This window comes from Papio anubis, chromosome 9 (genome assembly GCF_008728515.1).
Source record: "Papio anubis isolate 15944 chromosome 9, Panubis1.0, whole genome shotgun sequence".
NCBI classification, from domain to species: Eukaryota; Metazoa; Chordata; class Mammalia; order Primates; family Cercopithecidae; genus Papio; species Papio anubis.
The window spans coordinates 8,965,885-8,991,467 of record NC_044984.1 but is presented as its reverse complement, the minus strand read 5'-3'; the positions used below and the strand labels follow the sequence as shown (position 1 = coordinate 8,991,467).

At 37.3% G+C, this 25,583-nt stretch overlaps 2 protein-coding genes across 6 annotated transcripts in view; one reads left to right on the top strand and one right to left on the bottom strand.

Annotated features, from left to right (window-relative positions):
* Positions 1 to 22,753, bottom strand: part of CLEC1B (C-type lectin domain family 1 member B) — a 43,013-nt gene extending 20,260 nt beyond the window's left edge. Inside the window, exons 1-6 of one of the 4 annotated variants that reach the window (XM_003905965.5) lie at positions 22,006 to 22,753; positions 14,256 to 14,308; positions 3,211 to 3,474; positions 2,466 to 2,564; positions 1,346 to 1,465; positions 1,030 to 1,184 (exon numbers count right to left, since the gene is read on the bottom strand). In XM_003905965.5, the coding sequence (XP_003906014.2) occupies positions 1,030 to 1,184; positions 1,346 to 1,465; positions 2,466 to 2,564; positions 3,211 to 3,274 (438 nt within the window). In that variant the 5' untranslated portion in view covers positions 3,275 to 3,474; positions 14,256 to 14,308; positions 22,006 to 22,753. Of the gene's footprint in view, positions 1 to 1,029; positions 1,185 to 1,345; positions 1,466 to 2,465; positions 2,565 to 3,210; positions 3,475 to 6,667; positions 8,019 to 13,397; positions 13,918 to 14,255; positions 14,309 to 22,005 lie in introns of those variants that run through there. The other 3 variants (XM_031650258.1, XM_031650257.1, XM_021922030.2) reach the window with 3 other exon arrangements.
* On the top strand, positions 16,682 to 25,269 carry CLEC12B (C-type lectin domain family 12 member B). Of its 2 annotated transcripts, none has more exons than XM_003905974.5 (6): positions 16,682 to 16,976; positions 19,231 to 19,329; positions 20,946 to 21,164; positions 21,676 to 21,830; positions 22,032 to 22,147; positions 24,820 to 25,269. In XM_003905974.5, exons 1-6 carry the CDS (start codon positions 16,886 to 16,888, stop codon positions 24,968 to 24,970), a joined length of 831 nt encoding a protein of 276 aa, XP_003906023.1. In that variant the 5' UTR covers positions 16,682 to 16,885; the 3' UTR covers positions 24,971 to 25,269. The 2 variants fall into 2 exon arrangements, with proteins under 2 accessions (XP_003906023.1, XP_017801143.1); XM_017945654.3 differs by having other exon boundaries at positions 16,688 to 16,976; positions 20,954 to 21,164.
* Positions 25,270 to 25,583: the final 314 nt, after the last annotated feature.

Sequence of the window (25,583 nt, the reverse complement as noted above, 5' to 3'; positions counted from 1 at the left end):
AGTAAACTATGTACTATATCATTTGTTCTGTTTCTTGGCTGTTGCTTTAACTAGAATATACTCTCTTTGAGGTTAAGGATTTTTCTTTCTGTCTTATTAACTGCATAGGTCCAAATTCTGGAATAGTTTCAGCACATAGTTGTTGAATTAATGAAGGAATAAGTGAATCAATCAACCTATGGGTAACAAAATTATGTGAAGGCCAAATGCTTATATATTCTCAGACCTCCCAGAATAACAAGTGATGATGTATTCTTGGTAAATAAAAAATGACTTGAGCTTCTTGACAGATATGTGAGACTCAAAATGGCATTCCACGGGAGATATTGTGTGAAAGTCATGTGTGACTGTTTATTTCTTAAAGCTTGAGCCACCAGGAACCTTTCTGTTATTTCCTAGTATTTTCTTTAAAATATATCAATATTATATACTTCCCAATAGGAACCGACAGATAAATTCTACCTGAAATCCAACTATACAATTTCTTTTTCTCAGAAAGTTGCATGACTACTTTTAGTTATAAATCTTCAACCTGGCATCTGCCTAGACTAATACAAATTCAGGATATGCATATATGTCTCGAATTAATCTCTATATAATAGAGATGAGATTTTAGAAAACTATCTTATTTTGCTGGAGTGGAAAGAAAAGCTAATTTGTTTAACTGGATATCTCCCACATGAATCTGAGTCCACAGAAACAGTAAGTGGACAGCACAGCAAGTTAGAACAACAGAGGACACAAATAAATGTGAACATTGCTGGGCTGACTCTTTGCGTGTGACCCACTATGTCCTGAGCTGTCAGGAAGGGACAAGTCAATTTGACTGATCAACTCTAGCAACGTTGTAGAAGATTATGATTGGATTGAATATTTGGGTTCTGTAGTTCTTACTAGGTTTCATAAGGTTCTTAGATTAGTACAAACTGAAAGGTGTTAAGAAAAATGTAAAAAACAAAAAAGGTCAAGTGTTACATTTGAGGTTTCTCTCCCTTGCCTCCAAAATATTTGACATAAGAATCTTCTTACCAGAATGTTCTGGTTGTCAATCTTCAGTAGAGTAGCATTCAAGTCAGTGCAGTACTGCTTACTCTCTTTCCATGTTAAGTTGTGCTTGAAGAACCCATAGCAGTTATCTCCATAGTATCTCCAGTTTGTGTCACAGGGGCTGCATTTATGACCTTCTGGAGAAACCAAGCACAGGAATGGTGTATTTTTTTCTAAATTGGGCTTACATGTTCTCCACATTCAATGTTTTCTGCATATCTCAAGATTCCCTTCAGTTGCCATAAGAGAAATGCTCCAGGAGTTGGAGAGATGAAGAGGTTAAAAAAACAGTACTTACTGAAGGTGCCCTTTAGTTCTGATTGTTTTATTACATATTGGCAGAAACGCTTTGCTAATTGTTGCAGAGTTCCTGTGCGATTTTCATTCTCATCTTGTAGGTAATTGTGCTGCATGACAGCTAAATTCAAAAAGTAAATAATAATAATTTGTAAATAGAACCATAGAAATGATGCAAAGATCTGTCATTGAATTCTCATTTCATTAACATTGCCAATATGTGAGGAGTTAACTAGATACACATGATTAAATGAATGTTGAAAAGTGTGAAGGGGCTATAAAGAACAAATCAAGAAATAGAACTGACACCTGAGGGTTAATAAGTGAACTGTTTGAAGGAGACAATCACAAATAAAAAAATCCCAACATCAGTAATATCCCCAGAGCCTGTATTCACCTGCTTCAATACATGCTTCTCAACTGAGCTGTAGAGGTGAGTGACCTCTTATTTTCTGTACTTTCTGTGATGCCAAACTATTCATTCATTTAAAAGTGCATACTGATTTCTCATTATGCTTAAAGTACTTGTGATATTCAGGTAAATAATAAAGAAATACAGGATGATAAGTGTTAGATTCTAACATCTTTTAAAAAATCAACAAATGCACAAACAAGCAACAACTCCACAGACTACAATGTGCCATTGGAGGGCTGTGAGAATTACAGAAAGAAGAAATGTGCAATAATTTAGTAAACAAAATGAGAAGCAGAAAATGTTAGATAGAGAGAATAGAATGAGAAAAATTTCAGACAAGGGAACATGGAATTTATATATGAAACTGAAAAACTCCAGTTTGGCTGGTTCTTAGGATATGGAAGATAGGAAAAGGGACAAGGAAGTTTTTAAAAATAGTTTGGATCCACACTGAGGAGGGTCTTAAAGGCTGGTAGTACATTTTTAAAAATAACTTTTAATTAATTAAAATCTTAAAACCTTATCTTAAACTCAAGGAAATGGTCAGCATTCTCCTTTATTGAGACTCTCTTGGTAACTATCTGTAGGACAATTGGAGTAGTGACAAATAGACAAATAGTGACCATTGAGAAGCTTAATGGGATATGCCATGACCCTTTCAGTGTTACCTTCCTCCAATCAAATTTCTGGCAGAGTCAATACTTACACCAAATCCCCAGAGCTACCAGCCCGACAACCATCCCCACGCACAGAATCAGCAGAATCAAAGCCATCACACGCCACCAGGAGGAAGAAGCAGGATCAACTGTAGGCATATAATAAAGATATCAAGGAGCAGGCAGTGTGGGTTAGCTATGGGGAAGGCTCACCCCTGCCCCTGCTCCTGCCTTCTCAGGGTCCTCCAAGTAATAGAAAGAGCTTTGCTGGCAGATCTCACCTGTGTTCTCTTGATGATCATCAACAATAGGCATGGCCCCCTCCCATACCACACACCCATTCTCATCCCCAATGGACTTTACCTTTCCAAGCCAAAATATTACTTGCTGTTAAGGCCTGATGCGTTTGTATTTTTTGTTTTGTTTTGTCTTATGCCCACCCATTCCATGAATAATTGCTTTAATAAACAGCAAATGAAGACTCACACTCATTTGCTCACATTCAGAAAATGAAACTTCCAAACATTCTCTTCCCTTATCCCCTTGACTTCTGTGCCCTCCAGCATTAAACGCTCAGAACCTTAATGCAGTTTTCCCTGCATGTATATTGGATGCTTGTAATCTAAATAGGTCTGTATGAGCTTATGAAAACACTACTCAAATGCTTTAGAGCATTAACATCATTCAAGAAAAAGAAATTAAACTATATACACTATCAATAGCAGAAAAAGAAAAAAACTGAATCAACTCATTTTTTAAATTAATTTCCAAATTATTGGCTCTGAGCATTCTTACCGGAGATGAGAGCTGGTTTTCGAGTTTTAATATTTAAGATGACGTATCCATCTTCATCCTGCATGGCTTCCCGAGTACTGCAACTGAGCTCGGAGTTCAATGACTTTGCAAAATGTAGTTTCCAAGTCTTACAATTTCAATATCTGTCAGTATATGATCTTCCTGTCTCTAGTAGGGTAGAACCATGTGAGATGGGACACATTTTTTTTCTTTGCTTATTGTTTTCCAGGAAGCCTTTTCATAGCTGCTCAGAGATACATGGATCTTGAACACAAACACACAAAAATAATAATAACTTGTGGTAAAGGAGTAGATAGAGTATTTGCTTCCTGTTTTTGTTTTTTTTTATCTTCAACACTAAATAAAGGGGCATTCCATCATGTGTATCCTTTCCAAGAACAAAGGTTCCTGCTTTATCTTAGCTCTAGCTTAGTCTAAATTATATTGCTGAAATGAGAGATTTCTGATGAAAATTCATGGATAGTTCACCAGCAGATATATAGTTTATCCCATTGTGAGAAGCAAGTCTAATATAATTGGATCTGACAGGGGCTAAATTAGCTGTTTCATAGTCTTGTGTTGGAAGAGATCATTCCTGATTATAACCTAGAATTCACACAACTTCTTGCATATTTTATACATTTTATGTTTTATTTGAAGGATCCACATGAGGCAGGCCTGATATTGCTTAGATTTAGGTATTGAAGGAAAACTATCAAATAAAGTAAAATAATACAGAGTGAGTGACTTGCTGCATTGTTCTTTACTAGTGTTTATGCTTTAAAGTGAGTTTCCTGGAATGGAAGAATTTTGATTTGGTGAAATCACTTCATTTCAAGTACAGTGCTGCTTAGATGAATATTTAAGACTGAATGAGTCCTAGCACCCTTTCATCACAATATAATATGATTGCACACATTTAACTTTATGAAATGTGCTTTTAAATTATCTTAGCTTGCATTGAAAGTAGTTATAAGCACAGCCATACAAAGCTAGCTGATGCGTTTATTATAGGAATATTGGGAAGGATGTTGTCTATTTTGCCATAGAGTAGCTCTTACATAGGTTTATGGCAGATTTTTACTTTTGTTAAATCGCCATGACTAGCAAAACTTTAAGTAGTAGGCATTTACCTTATAAATAATCTGAATTCTATTTTTCTTTAATTAGCAGACTATTCGACTTTTCAATATAGTTACTATGTGGGCTGTAGTAGGAGATATTTTGTTTATAAACTTGCCCTTTGGCATAGCTTGTAGATTTTTTTTTCTTCCCTGCTATGTGCTTCACTCTGAATTCCTTGTCAATTCACTTAAAATTATCTTTCATTCTAAATTTCTTTCTCTATACTCTTCAAATTATTTTGAGAATGAGGTGAAGAATAAATGTAACACACATAAAAGACATTCCCTAATTTTGGAAAGCCAAACTTAGTATGATTCAAATATTTTTACCAAAACTAATTCTTAATTTAAAAAAATCACACTTGAAACAAATGCCAAATTTTAAGAAAGGACTAAAAATTTTAAAAAAACATTAGATCCCAACACCATTTTTGTTGCTGAGTTTCTTATCTCAGTTAAAATATTCAGGGATTCCTAATCATAAGCGGGGTAAATTCAGTCACTTCCCATTCATCTACCACTGCTTCTGTTCTCATAACTTCTCTTTCAGCCAAAAGGGACTCTTTGCTCTCCCATCACTAATCCTCAGGCTTTTCTGGAAGATTGGGGTTGGAATGCGGTTTGATCCTCCCTCTCTTCCTTCCTTTCTACACCTACTCGTCAGCAAGTCCTGAGGCTATTCTGTCACAGTAACCCCTCTCTTTCAGGTTCTTTTTGTCACTGCCTTACTTCAGTATTTTGCTACCTAAAATATACAGAAACACTAAAAAATAATTGAATTATTTTTTCAATTATTTTTTAGTGTTTCTGTATATTTTACAAAGTAACAGAGAGAAAAAAAATGTGTGGAGGTTATAGTTCAAATGACACTTTTCCAATAAAGCTTTATTCTGTTCTCTAAGGTACCAAACAGGCACACATGAAAACTTAATTCGTTACATTAAATCAGATATGTAAAGGTAAGATCCAAGGACATTGAGAAGATGTTTTAATTATTGTAAACAGTTTTTGTTTATTAACAAAAACTTTAAGATGGTATTAAAAGTAACCATTAGATTGCTTTGTTGAGGTATCCACATTCTCTACGTCTTGAGCAGCTGATTTCATTATAAAACATATCCCATTTATTTTTGTAAACCACCAGGAATGTGCCAGGATTAGTTCTTGATCCTTTAATGCTTGGAACGGTATATTTAATGCCTGAAGTATTTAACACTCTGCCTTTGGAGACACTCCTTTCCTATATCTCAGACTCTGGACTTTCCATTGCTTCATTCCTCTTTCTCATTGTAATTTAATCTTTCTTTTTGGATCTTTGATCATTCCAGCCACAGTCTGAGAGTCTTATATCTTATCTGTGTTCCACAAAATACATGTTTGCCTTTCTGTCTATCCCCCTAACGTGACTTTGTGGTGTAAGAAGCAAGCTGAGTGAAGACAGAGGCTCTCAGGGCCAAAGGAACTAGCCCTTGATAACACTGAATTCTAATTTTGCTCCCTCCCCACATTCTATAAATGTAAGTTGAGTTACTCAGCAAAAATTAAGCAGAGAACTGCAGGAAAGAGAGACAGATATCACAAATGCTTCTTTTCCTTTTCCCAAATCCAGAGTCTTTGCTAGTTACCTTTCAATCACCCTCTAAAGCCCATTATTAGCTTATTTTATTTCTGCGTCAATATTTTAAACTTGCTTGAATATCTTATTCCCTTCTCCTTTTCTTCACTAAGGAAACTATATACAGCTAAAGAATTCTTTTTTTTATTTTTTTTTTTGAGACAGAATCTTGCTCTGTTGCCCAGGTTGGAGTGCAGTGGTGCAATTTTGGCTCACTTCAAGCTCCGCCTCCCAGGTTCACACCATTCTCCTGCCTCAGCCTTCCGAGTAGCTGGGACTACAGGCGCCTGCCACCACGTCCAGTTAATTTTTTTTTTTCTTTTTTGTATTTTTAGTAGAGACGGAGTTTATCATGTTAGCCAGGATGGTCTCAATCTCCTGACCTCATGATCCGCCTGCCTTGGCCTCCCAAAGTGCTGGGATTACAGGCGTGAACCACCACACCTGGCCTAAAAAAATTCTTATTCCAAATTTCCTGATGAAAATTGAATTTGAAATAAAACCTCGTCCTTGCTTCACTCTTTTCTATAACGCTGATCACTATCCGACACACATAGTTATCTTCGGTAATAAAATTTTCATCCATTATCCCCAAAAGAAAATGTTTCTTGGCTCTAAAATAGTGATGGACATTCACTTAAAGCAGGTTCTCGAGTAACATCCTTTTGTACAAGATTGTTTTGTTATAATGTTTTCAGGAAAAAAAGGTGCTTCCTACCTGGGGCCACTGTGTAGAGTTTGCACGGTCTCCTCTGTCTGCGTGGGTTTTCCCCAGGTCCTCCAGTTTTCTCCCACAACTCAAAACTGTGCACGTTAGGTGAATTGGTGTGTCTACATGCTCCCAGTGTGACTGAATGTTGGTGTGTGTGTGCGTGTGCCCTGTGATGGGATGGTGGCCTGTCCAGAGTCAGTGCCCACCTTGTCCCTGAATTGCCGGGTTGTGCTCTGGCCACCTAAACCATACAGCTGGAATAAGCAGATCGGAAAATGAATGAATGAATGAATGAATGAACACAAGTTATTATAGAATAAGAATTTGTAGAATAGTCAATAACTATACAAATGCAGTATAAACTAGACAATAAGCAATGCAGTCTGAAAGCACTCAGGGAGCCCACTCTACCGGTAATAGTCTTGTTGACCTATTTCGTTTAGAAGGTGCTTCTGATAATTTTTGCTTTGCAAATATCCATTCCTTGATTTAACCTACTGCTATGACCACCAACACCCACTGTTTGACCAAAAGTTGAGTAAATAATTACCTTACTTGTTTTTATTCCTCTTTCCTGAATGTATGTATTATGTATAATTCACAATTGTTTTAATAGTTACTATTAGAAGTGTTTTGAGTCTTTATTTACAACTTGGGTAATGTTTTTGTGACCAGAAATATGCTGTAAGTACTTAGCTCTTGTTTATATCCATTAGCCTATGATCAGATTGGCTTTGTTCTACCTTGCTTCACCTAAGTCACAGTTCCTAAGAATCTATTAATTAATGATGTTAAGTGATGACTTTCTGTGTTACCCGATACATATTTGTTGAATAAGTGAAGCATATATGTATCACAGGCATTATAATCCTGATTTTGCACATGGGAAGAGAAGTTTAAATAATTTGAGGAACTTGTTAATCATCACACTTCTTGTAAAAAGTAGTACCATTTACCCAGTTTCTAAATTCTTTCCACTACATTATGATGTCTTTCATAGACTCCATTTTCTATGTTTTTGGCTGAACAACGAGTTAAAGAAAGTAAGGTAACAATGACAAGGAGTACATGCAGTAAGAATGAAAATTAGTGAAATACGTAACATTACGGCTAAGACCGATCAATATACAGGGATGGCCCGTGGATGTGTAAAAGAGAAAGACAAGATATTGACCACTGTGGGGGTTATAATAATGATTCCAGACAGAAACAAAAGGAAGTGAGTATTTCACAACTGATGCTAGCTATTCACAGACTTTTGAATGTATACCACTTTTACACCAAAGCTGTTCGCCTTTGACTTACCAGGCTTTCCACAAATACCAAATACTGTTTAATCTGGAAATGGTAGGATTTCCTGTCATAGAAAAGTATAATTAATATTTTCTCCTTCATTTACAGAAAGCTTAAACATGTGGATTTCAAAGTTAAATAAGCTTTTTTTTTAAAGTTAATAAACTAATCAATTAATAACTATCAGACCAAAATTACAACAGAGCATTTGTTACAAACAGTAGGGAAGCTGAAGGAAAAAATGTGTCAGTCAGCATCATACCACAGAGTTGATCAGGCATATGTACACGAAACATATGTAAGTAAAAAGTTAAATAATAAATAACAATCCATTAAATTAAGATTTACATTAATATTTGAAGAAAAGGTAAATATTGACTAAGAGGAGAAAGGAGAAAGCAATGTTTTTCAGGCAGGGCAAACATCTGAATAAAGGTCAGGAAGTTTGAATACATGTACTTCTTGTAAAAAGCAATACCAGGCATCAGGCATGCTAGCTCACTCCTGTAATCCCAACACACTGGGAGGCCGAGGTACGAAGATTTCTTGAGCTCAGGAGTTTGAGACCAGCCTGAGCAACATGCTGAAACCCTTCTTCTGCCAAAAAAAACAAAAACAAAAACAAAAATTATTTGTGTGTGGTGGTGTGTGGCTGTAGTTCCAGCTAGTTGGGAGTCTGAAGTGGAAGGTTCACTCGAGCTCAGGAGGCAGAGGTTGCAATGAGCCAAAATTGTGCCATTGCAGTTCAGCCTGGGTGACAGAGCCAGAACCAACTCAAAAAGAAATAAAAATAAGCAGTACCATCTAATCTCATCTAATCCACCCAGTGTGATTGAGGGAAATCATGTGATTAAGGTGAAATGGGAGGGTTCTGGCCCCCCTTGCAGGGTGTGTGACAGGGGCATGTCTATCTGTTTGACTGCCATGAGCTCAAATCCCTTGTGGGAGGGAGAGCATGTGGACAGGCAGGTGCAGGGGCTGGGGTGAGCCCTTTGGGCTCGGGCCCCACTGTAGTGTCTAGGAGTGGGTGCCTGGAACACCAGTGTTACAATGCTCTTTTAGCTCTGCCATCTGCAGACAGCTTAGGTGTTAACCAGCTCAGTGCCTCCTCGGCCTTTCTGCAAGGGCAGAGGGCCAGTGTGACAGCTTTCTGTATTCCAAGCTCTTGTCCAGCATCCCAGAAGAAACAGGTCACACATGAACTCAAAGGATGAATGTGAGGGTTTTACTGAGTTGTGGAGGTGGCTCCTAGTGGGATGAATGGGGAGTTGGAAGGTGGATGAAGTGGGAAGGTGATCTTCCTCTAGAGTTTGGCCATCCAACAGCCAAACTACTCTCTGACCACTCCCAGCTGAACTCCTCTTGGTGTTCAGAAGTTCCTCCTCTTCTCTCTTTCTCTGCCATGTCATTCCACCTTTCATCTGCTTATCTTCTCATCTCCTCGTCTGCTCATCTGACCTGGAGCCTGGAGTTCAGAGTTTATACGGGTACAGAATAGGGGGCATGGCAGGCCAAAAGGCAAATTTTGGGGGCATGAAAACAGGAATGTCTATACACATTTTAGGCTGCCAGTCTCCTGGCTTGAGGGTGAGGCACAAGCCAGGGAACCACCCTCTTCTATATATATATACACACACACACACATATATATACTTTAAGTATACATATATATAAAGTATATATATACACTTTATACTTTAAGTTCTAGGGTACATGTGCACAACGTGCAGGTTTATTACATATGTATAAATGTGCCATGTTGGTGTGCTGCACCCATTAACTTGTCATTTACATTAGGTATATCTCCTAACGCTATCCCTCCCCACTCCCCCCACCCCACGACAGGCCCCGTGTGTGGTAGGAACCACCCTCTTCTACCCAGTATTTCCCTGTCTCTTGTCTGTATCAAAGGGAAAGTGAAATCATCTAGTATATTTGAATTAAGGATTCGCAGAATATTAAGTATAGCTACTATTGTACTTTCCAATTAAATTACTATAAAATTTCATGGCAGGGACTATTAATTAATCATTTATTTGAACATATGTTTGTTGATCACTACAGATGTCCCAGGCACAATTCTATTTTCTGGGGACCAATGGTTAATGAATCATACAAGCATTTAGCTTATATTATAGTAGAGGGTGGTCAGCACAGATAGTAAAGAAACATAGAAAGCAAAGATCAAGATAATTGTATATCATGGAAAGAGTTATGAATGAAGACAAGTGATATAATCGAGTTCTTCTGGACAGGCTTGAGGCAGACCCTGGTTGTGTTCATGAGCATTCGTTTGTTTAAGCTTCACTGTCAGTGCTTGGACAATTGCCCAGGTTTCATCCATTTTTAAGATAATCCAGAATAATCCAAACTTACTTCTACGATGACAGCTGCCATTTATTGCTCTTTCTATATGCTTTTATCAGTTATATTTGTGGCAGGAATTAAACTTATGACAGATTTACTGTTAAGAAAAACAAAGCACAGAGGTTCAGTAACTTGCCGAAAGCCACAGGGCAAGTAAGTGTTGCTCCGGGATTTGAATCAATTCGTCTGTTTTCATAGTGCTTCATTTTAATTGGGATATTTTATTATGCTGGTCAGGTATATTCACCTGATTGGGTAAATACAAGGGTTAATAAGTTTCAAAATAAATTCCATCCTATATCCATCCTCTGTCTCCTCCTTGTGGCCATTTATTTTCCTTCTGCTTTTAGTTTATTTTTATTTCCTTTAAGTCTCGGATACCTCTGGCTTTCATCTTCACTTTTCCCTATCTCTTTTTTGTAAATAATTCTGAATTAATTGTCATTCTTGCTATTCTCTAGGTACTTGCCCATTTAAACCCCACTTTAAAAGTGTCCTCTGAAATAAGCATGAAATGTGAGAACAGAAAGAACAGAGTGGGAACGAATCCTTCTGTCATGTTAACTCAGTATTTCTTTTAAGGTCTTCTAAATCAACAATACTTCCACATTTAATAACTGTGTTTCCCTATTTTCCAAGGTGAACAATATTTTCTGACAGATTTAATTCATGTGAGAGCAGCAAGAAATGTCAAAGGTGATTCCAAGTTTTTAGCCGAGAAACTGTACACATGGAATGTACATTTATTAAGAAGAAGAAACACATTGGGAAAAAGTACCCATTTTTTGATGTGTTAAGTTAGAAAATCATATAATATATTGAAGAGAATATGCCAAGAATCCAGTCAGATATGTGATCCTGTAGATCAAGCACTGGTATGGAAATAACAATTTTTGGACATTATCAATGTATGGCTGTTATCTCAAGTCATGAATCTGTAAGAAATTAATTCCTATTCTGCCTTTCTCTGGGTACTATTCAATGTAGTTCAATCCAGGATAAGTTTTTTTTTTTTTTTTTTTTTTTTTAAATAAGACCAACATTTGAACTCTAGGGCACGAAAACATCTTAAGTTAATTTAAAGAGGAATCAGTTAATCTGAAGGAGGATTGGGTTGTGAGTGTAGCAAAAGGAAAACCAAGAGAATGATGTCGTAGGGTGTTACAAAGTATTTTGGAGAAGAAAGTTTATTATAAAAAGTGAATAATCAGTTATTTAAAATTCTGTTTATACAATGTGTAAGATGAATCCTAAGAACTAGCCATTGAATGGGTTTATATTGAGGTAATGGTGACTTTAGAAGGATTGTTTTTATAGAAATAGTGAAGAAAAAGGCCTAATTAGAAGAGGTTCGAGAAGACCACAGAGAAATTTTTGAAGCCATTTGTTGTTAAGAAAATTAGAGAAATGGGGTGATCATGTGTATGGTGGTACGATAAACAAAAGATGGCTTTTGCTTGTTTTTACACGGGAGATATTACATCATCTTGGGAAGTCAATGTAAGTGAACAAGTAGAGACGAAAAAAATGGAAAAATTGATAGTGCCAGAAAGAAAAGAAGGAAAATTGCAAGCTTGAAATCTTTAAGAGACAGGTGAATGGATTTTAATATACAGATGGAGATTAATCTTAGATGAGGTAGTACAATTTAACCACTGTTGAAAAGGATACTACCTTACATACTGATGTAGATGTTTTGGTATATTTGATTAATGAAACAGAGAAAACGCCTTTCTGAATTTTTTTTGCTTAAGATAATGTTAATGGAAAAGCCAGGTTAACCACTGAGTTTGTAGAAAGAGAAGACAGAAAGAAACTTGAGAGTTTGAGAAAGAAAAAGAGATGGGGAATAATCTTTTAGGAGATTTGCAGAACAGATTGATTAGTAAGAGTGCTGGGAAGTTACATTTCAAAAACGTAAGATAAAACCAGCTAATATGGTCACATTCAGCTATTTGAATGTACGCACAGAGCAGGTAGGGTTGGATTTAACCAAGCTGCATTTTCTAGATGCTTATGATAATGAAGAGGTAAGCAAGGAAGTTGGAGCTGTGTGTAATAAAATGATTTTTATAATTGTCCCCGGTAAGTGGTGCATGCTAGGTAGAATAGACAGTGAGACATGAGGGACTGACAACAGTGAAAATGTGGCATGGTCAGTGAGGTTGCTATCTCAGTGGGCACTGAAATACTGTAGAGCGCAGAATCCCCAGAGAGAGTGGGCTGGAAAGATAGGAGGTGGAGGTCAGAGAGTGAAGTATCTGAAACAGATAATGGAGGAGTTTCTCATACTGGAAATGAAATTGTCTGCACTCTAGGACAGTGCTGTTCAAATAGCAATGTTGGGAATAATGGAAATATTATTTACCTGCACTGTCCAATTGCATAGCCAATGCCACCTGTGGCTATTAAGTACCTGAAGTATGACTACTGAGACCTAGGAAATACATTTTAAATTTTATTTAATTTTAATTAATTTAAATAGCCATTATATGCCTAGTGATTACTATGGTGAATAGCATAGCTCTCAGCTAGGATCATCTAGTGGGTGACTGATTTTTGTGTGCGAGCAACTGATTTCTGAGTGTGGGTAAGGTTATTGGAGGCAAATTCAAGAACTGAGAGCCCAGAGTATTGGAATTATCACCCACCTGAATTTCGAAATCACTGATGATAATCATGATAGGAGTAGAGGTCAATAAGATTTAAGAGAGTTGAAAAAATAATAAAGAAATGAGAAGAATTTGGTAAATGTAACAAAGTGAGTTTTTTAATAGCGTAACCGATAAAATAAGCTATAGAGATGCTGTAAGTTTTTAAGGGAGAAAAGTACAGAAATGTCTAAACTAATATGATCATACACTAATAATGATAGATGATACAGCTTTTTGGATCATAATAATAGAAAGTATGTGAGAAGTGTTATCAATCTTCTTTCTCTTACAAATAATTAGGAACCAGGTGACATTCTTCATCATTGTTCAAGCTAAGCATCATTTCATGGATAGTGAGAGGTTAATACTTTGTTAGGAAACTTTAAGGTACGTGAAAGAATTAAGGAAATGAGGATACAAACACGGTTTTTGCAAAATCTGGTGAAAGTTATGAGCGTGAGGCCAGCTGGACTTCCTGGATAGAGTGGGGAGTTGGGGAACTTTCCTGTCTTACAGGAGGATTGTAAAATGTACCAATCAGCACACTGTAAGACACACCAATCAGCGTTCTGTAAAATGCACCAATCAGCACACTGTAAAACACACCAATCAGTGCTCTGTAAAATGCACCAATCAGTGCTCTGTAAAATGCACCAATCAGCAGATTCTAAAAATAGCCAATTGTGGGGAGGATTGTAAAAAGGGCACTCTGATAGGACAGAAATGGAACATGGGCGGGGACAATAGGAAATAAAAGCTGGGCACCCCATCCAGCCGCAGCAGCAATCTAATCAGGTGCCCTGGGTGCTTTGGCTCTTCACGACAAACCTTGCTACCGCCCAGTTTTTGCGTCTGTGCCGTCTTTAAGAGCTGTAACTGTAATCCCAGTACTTTGGGAGGCCGAGGCAGGTGGATCACGAGATCGAGACCATCCTGACTAACACAGTGAAACCCCGTCTCTACTAAAAATACAAAAAATTAACTGGGGTAGTGGCGCACCTGTAGTCCCAGCAACTCCGGGGAATGAGGCAGGAGAATGGCATAAACCCAGGAGGCGGAGCTTGCAGTGAGCCGAGACTGCGCCAGATTGCGAGATTGCGAGTGTCTAGCCTGGGCGACAGAGCGACACTCGTCTAAAAAAAAAAAGAGCTGTAACACTCACCGTGAAGGTCCATGACTATATTCTTGAGGTCAGCGAGACCACGAACCCACCTGCAGGAACCGACACAGACCAGAACAGAGATAGAAAACCATTCTTAATTTCTTATTTTTGTAATTACCTATTTAAACTGGTCCTATTAATGTCAATGGTCTCTGCCTTTTCTTAATTCACCTAGAATAGTAAAAAGTATAGATTTATTATTTGTTTTCATATTTTTGATAGTGGAGTTTTGTTGATATATGACTTAGAGCCTCCAACATTTTTTTGAGTATTTCATCAATTTGGAAAAAAACAATGAACAAGCAGCATATGTACATTTAGGTGTCTAGAGATCATGCACAATATTCCTAAAGAGAAAGTTTTTACATTGCTTTTCTGTACCTGCTTCACACTTGTGGAGTGAGTGTACCTCATGATGGACACCTTTGACTAAGAAAATCTCCACACAGACATGAGCGTTGGAAGTTTTAGATCACTCCCCAGTCATCTGAAACCACAAAACTCATACCAAATCCTCCACCTAAGTACAGTTATCTAATCATCTGCCTCTCCCCAAAGGAAAGTTTTAGAAGAGATTCCTTAGTTTCATCACTCATGTATAGCGCCCCCCTGCCCCGCCCATATTTTCCTGGGTTCTGTATTGACTACATATTGCTGCTGTAACAAATTGCCACACATGTATTATCTTAAGGCTGTGCAGGTTAAAAGTGTGACATGAGTCTCACCGGGCTAACATCAGGGCTCTCGCTAGGGATATATTCCTTTCTAAAGGCTCGCTCTGTGGAAAACAGTTTCCTTATTACTTTTCCATTATCTAGCCCAAATTCATTGGCTCCTGGCTCCCTTCCTCCCTCTTCAGCTAGCAATATTGCATGTCCCTGAGCGTTCTTTTCTTTGTTTTGGTCACATCACCTTCTGACCACATCTAAGAAATATCTTCCATTTTTAAGGACTCAAGTAATCAAATCGCATCTACCCAGATAATCCAGGGTAATTTTCTCATCTCAAGGTCTGTAACCTTCAAAATTTACAGCATCTCTGTAGCTTATTTGATCAGTTACACTATTGAAAAACCGTAACAGTATCTGAAACGTCCCTTTTGCCAAGGTGAGCCGCCATATTCAGAGGTTCTGAGGATTAGAACGTGGGCATCCTTCAGGGCTATTATTCCACCTCCCGCAGATTCTTAACAACAATTTACTTTGTTATATAAATTAGTAAATTTAATGAAAAGTTATGGTAGGTTTAGAAGTAGGTTCAGTTTTTTAAGGTGTATGTAAATCCTATGGCTATAAATCCTATGACCAACTACATGTGCAACATGTTGTTTTCTCCTGTTCTTCCAGATAATAGAACACTGTTTATACAAACTGTCAACTCTTTATTGCTCATGTTGTGTTGTTCAAATTTATAATATCACAGTATAAGTAAACTCACTGCACAAAGCAGTGCAGAGAGTTTACTTCAATTGTACTGGATGCATCTTTTCAGAGTATTTTTAGACCTAAGCGAGATAAAATAGAGGTTGGTTATTTTATTAAGTTTAAAAAAAATAAAATCTAAATACATAGAAGTTTAAAGAGGCTTCAAGTCCTAAAGACACTCTAGAGATCCTCATTAACCAGTAGTTGTATGGATATTCAGTTACTTCAGCGCTCTTTGTAGCTGTGGTTGCCCCACACAGCATCATCTGATTTTGTAATCCGGATATACAGCATGCTTTCTATAAGAATTCTGCTACCCTGCAGGAATGACTGAAAGACAAACAAACGAACTAAAAGCAGTGAGCCGAGATCTCGCCACGGCACTCCAGCCTGGGCGACAGAGCGAGACTCCATCTAAAATAAATAAATAAATAAATAAATAAATAAATAAATAAATAAAACCAAAAACACCTTACCATGTGCCAGTCTCATTCTCTCTAGAATCGACCTGCTTTTTTCACTTTCACTCTCATGAAACTTCAGGTTTTAAAAATCTTTTAAAAATTTTGTCCTGTGTATTCCTTGCTGTCTGCAGGATTATTCTAGGGTGGTTGTTCTGTTAGGAACTTTTCCAATCTTGCCAGAAGAGGGCACTCCCATTCATACTCACGTTAAGTAGCTAAGTAGCTATCAATTTCTTCTCCATGCCCCATTACCAACACCATCCCTCTCTCTCTCTCTCTCTCTCTCTCTCTCTCTCTCTCACACACACACACACACACACACACACACACACACACACGTGTTTGAATTTCCTATAATAGCAGCCAGGTCTGTGACACAGCTCTTCCTGTCTTAATGTGTGTTTCTGCTTAATATCTGATGTGGCTGAGAATAAACTAGAACCAGCATCTCCAGGCAGATTAGCTAGCCTTAGGTAGATGTAAAGAGGATAACCTGACTCTTTTCTGAAACATTCAGAGCAGCCTCTACCTCCAGGATCATGGAGGTTCTCCACATTCCTCCCGTTCTGCCTCCAAGCACCCCTTCTTAGCTGCACAGCAAGAAACAATGCTGACAGAGCAGACAGTTTGAGATCTGTAACATTCTAATGAGAATATTTCTAAGCAGAATATTTGACTTTTCTCACTTTCTCTGCAGAGAAACAAATTGTCATTCTCCTCTTACAGAGGGGCAGTGGAGTGTGTCTGGGTCAGCTGAGTGTCTATATCAAAGCTCCCAGCCTTGAAAAAGACACCCTGTTCCCAGGCCTCAAGATATTGAAACATTAATTAGATAATTTAAAGTAGGGTTTTCTTCTACAATGTCTGAAGAAGTGACCTACGCGACACTCGCATTTCAGGATTATGCTGGAGCAAGGAATAACCGACATGGAAATAACCTAAGAAAAAAAGGTAGGAGTTCAGAGAACACCAGCTGTGTCATTGGGGGAGTGGACAGGTGTTAAATGATTTGAGGTGCCGGCTTTAATGCTGGTGTTAAAGACAGTGTGCTGTGAAATCTCCAAAATGGGAACAAATCTTGTGGAATGTAGTAGAAGAGTGAGTGTTCCCAAGGTTGAAGCGAAAATATGTGGCTTTCAGAACCTCTTTAAAATTGTGTGATATCACTATGTTTCAGGAAGCTCTGTGTTGTAGAGAAAAATTCTGACTGGACATGCCAGAAATTGAGCCTGGGGAATTAGAGATTTCTTTTTATGAATATAATCCTTGATATTTATACCTTGTTAGAGATGCCAGGAGGATATTCTTTCAGAAACCAGATTGGAGGCTTCTAAAATAGAGAAGGTAGAGGACATTTTTCTTTTAGATGATGTAAGTTGCTTCAGAGAAAACTGGAAGATGAGTGAGTGGATTAGAAATGGATCAGAGCTAGTTTCTCTTTTGTCAGTAGTTTTTCAAATTTTAGGGTAGTTGAAATCCAAGTATAATTTGTAATGTTGAACCAGTAATAATAGTATCTGGGTAGTATTTTATGGACATTATATACAGATATAATTGTGATGACAATTCACGATAATATTCGAGTATTAGTATTTTCTCCATTACATAGATGAAGAAATAATTTGTAATGTTGAACCAGTAATAATAGTATCTGGGTAGTATTTTATGTACATTATATACAGATATAATTGTGATGACAATTCACGATAATATTCGAATATTAGTATTTTCTCCATTACATAGATGAAGAAACTGAGGCTGAGAGAAATTAGATAATTTAACAAGCTCACACAACTGCTATGTGGGGAAGCCCAGACTCAGTGCTGGTCTTCAGCTCATTCTCTTATGCCTAATTGGAATAAATAGCAGTCTCCATGTTCAAGAATCAAACCAGATTCTGTGGACATAAGACCACATCTCTTATTTTCAGATATGTTAACTATCCAGGTTCTCCTGAATCATGTCAGTCATCTGAACTTCTTTCTCCTGCCCTCTAGATTTATCTTTACATTTTGTGTGGTACATGACATTTGAGGGAAGGATATCTACAAAAAGATGATAGGAATAGACTTTGCATGTGTCAAATAAAGGTGGTTCCACATTTTTGCCTTTTTTTTTTTTAACTTCTAATTCTAATCTGTGAGGAAAAAGGGAGGTGTGGATATGGTGCATATCGGTGCACCTGGAGACTGTAACGCTATATCTAAAATATTGGGCTAGATGTTATTTGGACCTAAATCAAGGAACACGAAGCTAAGGAAAATATGACAATCATTGATATTTTAGACAACAACTACTACGAGTAGGATGCTACTGGCTTTCTGGTCTATTCTGCTGTTTGTAAGTTAGACTGCACATTCTTTCTTTCTTTCATTCAGTATTCATTCATTAGTTATTAGGTGATAAATAGCATGAATAATAGATAAGTTATTGTTAACAGGTAAAAGATACTTTAAAAAGTAGAATCCACTTTTACAAGGCAGATAGAACATCTGCCTTATAGAGACTTTTGAGCTCAAAAGCTTGAGGTGTCTCCTACTGTCAGTATCATCCAGAAAAGCACTTTATAGATCTCTCATTTATGAATTCAATAAACTTGAGGAAGAAAAGTGGGTAATGGTGTAAAGCAAAAACCTTGAAATTAGGAGAAGCTTCCTCTTAAAGGGAAGAAGAGCGGTGGAGAAATGGAGAGGAACCAATGACGGCACCCTCATTGTACTTTATATTAGGTAATTTCTTTTTTTTCTTTTTTCTTTTTTTTTTTTTTTTTGAGACGGAGTCTCGCTCTGTCGCCCAGGCTGGAGTGCAGTAGCCGGATCTCAGCTCACTGCAAGCTCCGCCTCCTGGGTTCACGCCATTCTCCTGCCGCAGCTTCCCAAGTAGCTGGGACCACAGGCGCCTGCCACCTCGTCCGGCTAGTTTTTTTTGTATTTTTTAGTAGAGACGGGGTCTCACTGTGTTAGCCAGGATGGTCTCGATCTCCTGACCTCGTGATCCGCCCGCCTCGGCCTCCCAAAGTGCTGGCATTACAAGCTTGAGCCACCGAGCCCGGCCCTATATTAGGTATTTTCTAAATGAGGGCATCAAAGGAGCAAGAAAGAAATGTTAGTATCTGGAAGCTCCCTAAGCGTGAGAAATAAACAAACCAAAGCGAAACAAGCACAAAGCAGTTCTGTTTGCTAATTGCTTTGTGGGCTTTCTCCAGGGCATCCAGCTCCATCTCCCATTTGGCGTCATGCTGCCCTGGGTCTGCTAACTCTTTGCCTGATGTTGCTGATTGGGCTGGTGACGTTGGGGATGATGTGTAAGTATATCCGCATCGAACCCAACAAAAGCAACTAGAAAACATATTTGTAAACCATGTGTAATCAGCTTGGATTGCAGATGGGTCCTAGCATCCTGAATCCTCTGATACTTTTCTGCTGTCTCATATATCTCCTATTCGTCATATCTTCCCAATAAACCGGCAAAAGACATTATCAGGATGTGGTTCTAAATTCATTGTTTTATCTTGATAAGCTAAACTGGACTTAAATGAAGACTTTTTGTTTCTAGTTATTCATTAGAATAAAGAGCCTCTTTTCTGCCCTGACACACATTCACTTATCATTCCAAGGCTGAGAAATAAAGTCACGAAATATGTACTGAAGGAAGTGCATGCTATGTTATTTACCAGGAAGACTTAGCACTAGACTAGGCTCAGTCTGCTTACATGAGACTTCTCTAGTGGAGAGAAATCTTCCAAGTAGCAGCAGCAGCCTGATTTCTATGAATGAGAAAGACATATAAACAAGGAGGAAGAATGGCTTGATACACTTTACCAACTAAGAGAGTTGAACCATCTCCACATGACAATGGAAGCTCCACTCTCAAGCACCACGGCCACAAAGTAGCGTTCTATTGATTCTGACCCATCCTTGGGCAGTTGGGGATGAACATGGTAGGGAGTTCTTGAGTAATGAGGAAAACATCCTGAGAATACAAACTTTATAGAGTTGTTAAGTGTATGGTATACAGAGTAGTGAATTGGCATGGTATTCACTTACAGGGAACTCATAGTCAAGAAAGTTAATTTGCTGAATGATACTAACATCTCCTCTGCCACATTCATTTCTTTTTAATGATTTAATGGATAATTCGGATTTGGACATATCTTTGTCAACACAAAAAGAGGTTAATGATGTACCTTGCTCTTTTGAAAAGGAATATGATGTTCAAGCAGCAGTGACAGATATTCTGGAGCCAATCAGTATGAGATTAGCAGCTGATCTTCTACAATAATGTATATTTAAAAATTAAGTGAAAATGCAATAACATATGTCCATTGGTTTGATATAGAAGGGTGACATTTCTTTTCTAAAATTTAGTGCTTTTGGTGCAGTGGTTCTTAAATTTGTTGTGCTGATGAAGCACCTTAAATGCTTATGAAAAGGGCGTATTTCATGGACCCATGACCAGAAATGGTCTGATGTGCCATTAAGATCTGCTTTTTTTAACCTTTTGGTAAACAAGCATCTCAGGTCATCTGCAGAGTTTGCGATATCCATTGTCCCAAAGAATGCTGTTTTCATTAAAACAACAATTACATCATCTATCTCCAAATAAAATAAAACAAAAATAAAATAATTTCACAAAAATGAGTGGCAGAATGACTGGCCCTTCCTTAGATGTGATGTCAGAAATACATAATTATTAAATCATTATTTTAATATAGTGTAATAATAAAAATGTAAATAAAATTAAAAAGAACTATAAATAATTTGGAATAGAAAGGCATCTGGTTTGTTTCTTGCATGATACCTCAAATACTAAGAGCTACTAGTGAATCGTGAACAATTAAGAAATGTTTCTGTCACAAGAATTGTCTACAGTTATGAGAATAGAAGAACATATGAACTTGTCTCCTGTCATGTCTTGGAGTTTTGCAGATATCTAATGACATTAACTCAGATTCAGAGAAATTGAGTCAACTTCAGAAAACCATCCACCAGCGGCAGGATAACTTATCCCAGCAACTGGGCAACTCCAATAACTTGTCCATGGAGGAGGAATTTCTCAAGTCACAGATCTCCAGTCTACTGAAGAGGCAGGAACAAATGGCCATCAAACTGTGTCAAGAGCTAATCATTCATACTTCAGGTAATCAGACTTAGACCTGCTGACCAGTCAGATGGCATATGTCGCCCTGGTCTAAGTTGATCACATGCACCACCTCAGAGTATTGAGAGAGAGATGTCATCCAATGAACCTCAATGATGTTGCACCAAATTTACAGACAGCAAGGAAATATACAAATTCATTTAATATTTTTGAAGCCACAGGCAAATTTGGGAAGTATCTTGGAATGATACCAATCCAGATACTTCAACCCCTCATTTCATTAACTACTTCTAGGTGATCCTGTTGTTATGAAAGCTTAAAAGCACAGCTGGTAATTCTGAAGCCAGAAGACTAAGCCCTGAAAAGAGAATCCCTATTGCCCCAACCCATAACCAGGGGTCACCTTATTTTCAGAGGCTTCTAAAGCAGTATGGTTTCACAGTGCTGGCTCTCAGACCCTATTGTTCAATTAAATGATTTTGTTTCAAAGCCTTCTCCAGTCACTCCAGGGTCATTCAGTTTATATTATTGGGTATAATTTCCTTTTCAGACCACAGATGTAATCCATGTCCTAAGATGTGGCAATGGTACCAAAATAGTTGCTATTATTTTACAACAAATGAAGAGAAAACCTGGACTAACAGTAGAAAGGACTGCATAGACAAGAACTCCACCCTAGTGAAGATAGACAGTTTGGAAGAAAAGGTAGGATTGAGTCTCTTTCTCTAATTATAGACATTATCTATACAATGAGAGAGAAATAAATAAAATATCTGATTCACATGATGGAAATTCAGTGCATCTTGAATTAGAATTAATACATGAATTTAATGAATGTTCTCATCTATCTTAACTCTGCAAACTGGAATGTGGCACTCACATAAAACTTTTTCTCTGTTTTCTCAGGATTTTCTTATGTCACAGCCATTACTGATGTTTTCATTCTTTTGGCTGGGATTATCATGGGACTCCTCTGGCAGAAGTTGGTTCTGGGAAGATGGCTCTGTTCCCTCTCCATCCTTGTACGTCTCTAACTATTGAGGGTAAACACAAGTTTCCCATGGAATCCTGGGAAAATTAATAATGATTGTGAGAATTATAAATACAGACATAAAAAGAGGAGTACAACATACTGAGAAAAGAGCTCCAGTAACAAATATTGAAAGGAGGTATAGTTTATTTCATCTCTGTGACAAATTTACGGCAAGGCACTGAACTTTATCTTTTGGTAGAAATGTGTTTATTTAACACACACACACCTAATACTACATTCAAAGTATTTTATAAATATTAACCCTTGAAGAAAGCATGGTTATATTCCCATTTTATAGGTAGAAATATTATCACAGAGAGATTAAGTAACTTGCCTGAGGTCACTCAGCTCATAAACTGCACTTTAGGGACTATGCACTCAGTCACTCAGCTGTTGTGATTCTCCATCACCTCCAATCCAAAAGGGTACTGCTGGTCATAAGAACACACATCAACACATTTATTTATACCAAATAACTGTCAACCATTTTCTAACAAAAGGTAAGACTGAATTGACTGATTAGTTCAAGAATTAGTGTCATGTTGAGGACTTGCAAATTACAACATATGTATGGCAAGTATCTTTTATGAATTAAAATGAACTAAACCTTCCACTTCAAGGTTTGGATGAGAATATTTAAAGGACAAATAGAATATATAACACTTGGAAACTTTCAATTTTTTTAACTATTTAAAGTTATGAAAAAAATAGATGTCAACAAAAATGTGTAAGGGGATATTAGGTTTGCTAAATTCTTTCACAGATGATAAAAAAAAAATTTTGAGGAACACCTCTCATCATAAGTACATTTAAATGAAACAACTGTATTAATATTTTAAATATAATAGTATTTTTATATTAGATAAAATTTAAGATCATTGGCATCTTAATGGATTTTTAAATTTTTTATTGATACGTAAGAGATGCATATGTTTTGGGGTACATGAGATAATTTGATACACTCAGATAGTGTGTAAAGATCAAATAAGTGGAATTGGGATATCTATCACTTTAAATATTTATCTTTTCTTTGTGCTAGGAGCATTCAAATTATTATTTTCTCATTATTGTGAAATGTACAGTAGATTATTGTTAATTGTATTCACCCTAATAATCTATCAAACACTAGGTCTTACTACTTCTATCTAACAAGATATTTGTATCCATAATGGCTTTTTATCTACCTTCTTCCCCCAACAAATAATTATCCACGCCCCTCCCTCCTGTTTCATTCTTTAAAGCATGTTGTCCGTTTTCTTAAACTGAATAATAATCACTCATCTTCTGTCAAAGATGCCATGCTTCAGCTGTGACTCAGCAGTTCCTTAAATCACAAGCAATGCTAGGTCTATTACTTTCTTCCTGGATACACTTTATCTTCATCCATTTCCCAATGTTTCATCGTAGCTACTTCTACTCAAACACTAATCCCCCATTCTCTAATCACCGTTATTAATCATATCTAGTCAACTAGTCTGGTTTCACACTAATAATAATGACAAAAAGCACATGCAGAATAATACACAAACAAAAAAAGTGACAGTTACTCTTCGTGACAAGAGCAATACTCGGCATAATTGATTATGCTGAGAACATTCATTAAATTCATGTATTAATTCCAATTCAAGATGCACTGAATTTCCATCATGTGAACTGATTAATATTAATCTGAGGTGTTGCTACTAGACTGAGGGTTTCCAGGAGTAGTACCATGACATCATGTAAACACATTCCATGTTGGAATCTAAGATGTGTCCCTTCTCCCAAAGGGATTTTAATCATCCTTGGCCTCTCTACTCACTCTTAATCAAAGTGTGAGGGAGGTGGCCCCCACAGCAGGGTTTGGAACCTACAGACCCTGGCCCCTGAGACATGCAGCTGTCAGATAAGCCAGCATGTCAAACTCAGGTTAGAGAGACTGAGCTTCCAGATTGTAGAACCATTTCCTTGACTACTGAGTAAAGGCCCAGGCTAAGATTTAGTAAGCCTAGCCCTGAAGCAAGAAAAGAATATGGCAGTGTAATGCAGGTCATTTAGGAGAAAACAATGTTGGGCACACAGAAAATTTAGACCTGACAAGTATAATTTTCTAAAGAGATTATTTCAGGGTTAACATCACCTTCTTAGCAGAGGAAGTGAATACCATTGTCAGCACCATATCTATATAGTCATTCATTTCCTCTTTTAACGTCTGTCTTGTTCTCTTTTTACCCACCACATATGTATAACTATGTGAAAAGTTATATTTGTGCATAGTAAAATGTGATAGCTTTTTATAACAGAACGTGATTTTATTTTTATGTTTTTCTTCATAAAGTCCCAAAGAACTTCAAGTACTTCTAATGTAAGCTGAACTGAGTAGCTTTCATTAATGGAATTCCATATTTCTGAAGGACATACAAATTCTCAGCCCAGGATTTAGGTATTTTCTTAAAGAATTCTACCTGGGATCATGATTAACTTAAAATAAAGAACCCAGATGTGCCAGCTCTAGGCAGATTTTGTGCCAGTTTTAGGCAGCTTCAGAGTTTGAAGGTTTGTGGAGGCAGAAGTCTCTCAATATTCAGATACATGACGTTGGCTGTAAGAGCAACTGAGAGCACTAAATAGTGATCATGTTTCAAATATAGAATTTGTAATACATTTGAAATTAATTTTCAGATTTACTACTAAAGAACTGGACCAGATCAATGGATCCAAAGGATGTGCTTATTTTCAAAAAGGAAATATTTATATTTCTCGCTGTAGTGCCGAAATTTTTTGGATTTGCGAGAAGACGGCCGCCCCAGTGAAGATTGAGGATTTGGATTAGTATGCTTCTTCCAAATTCTCCAAGAAGTAAGAGACTTGGAGAGGAAAGAGGAAACTACAGTACCAGAGCCAAAACCAGCTTTTAAAATGACTGTGTATTTACATCATCAGACGAATGAACTTGTTTAACAAACATTCTCCAGTTCCTTGTCTGACATCTTCTGATTTGATGTTATTATTCAGTCTTACAATTATCCCTGGGGACCAAGGGGAATAGCCATACTATGGCTTTATGATTGTCTCAGAATCATTTCACTGAATTTCTTTGCTTTCTCAAATAAAGACTCCTTTCTTACGTTATTATTATATTGTCACGTTGCACTAGGGTGATATTTAAATATTTAAAAACTAGGGTGATAATTAAATATTTTAAAACACAGGCCACAGCACTAGAACAAGGTCCAAGAGATGCCTGTCGTGATAGTTGCTGGATCATGTGGAGGTCTGGGAGATCCCCGGCTAAGGATTCTGGTAGCTGGGGCTGTAGCACTATATCAACTGATTTGGAAATATTTTATTTTAGCAAATGTTTGTACCACTGTGAACCAGCTAAGTGTCACCCTGCACTTGCAAAATAACTTTTCTTCTCCAACAACCCTACAAAAATAAGTATT

Coding starts and splice junctions, on each gene's coding strand:
- CLEC12B (XM_003905974.5), top strand. CDS start 16,886: ATGTCTGAAGAAGTGACCTACGCGACACTCGCATTTCAGGATTATGCT. Junction 19,330..20,945: donor GGTGACGTTGGGGATGATGT/GTAAGTATATCC, acceptor CATGTCTTGGAG/TTTTGCAGATATCTAATGAC. Junction 21,165..21,675: donor GCTAATCATTCATACTTCAG/GTAATCAGACTT, acceptor TTTCCTTTTCAG/ACCACAGATGTAATCCATGT.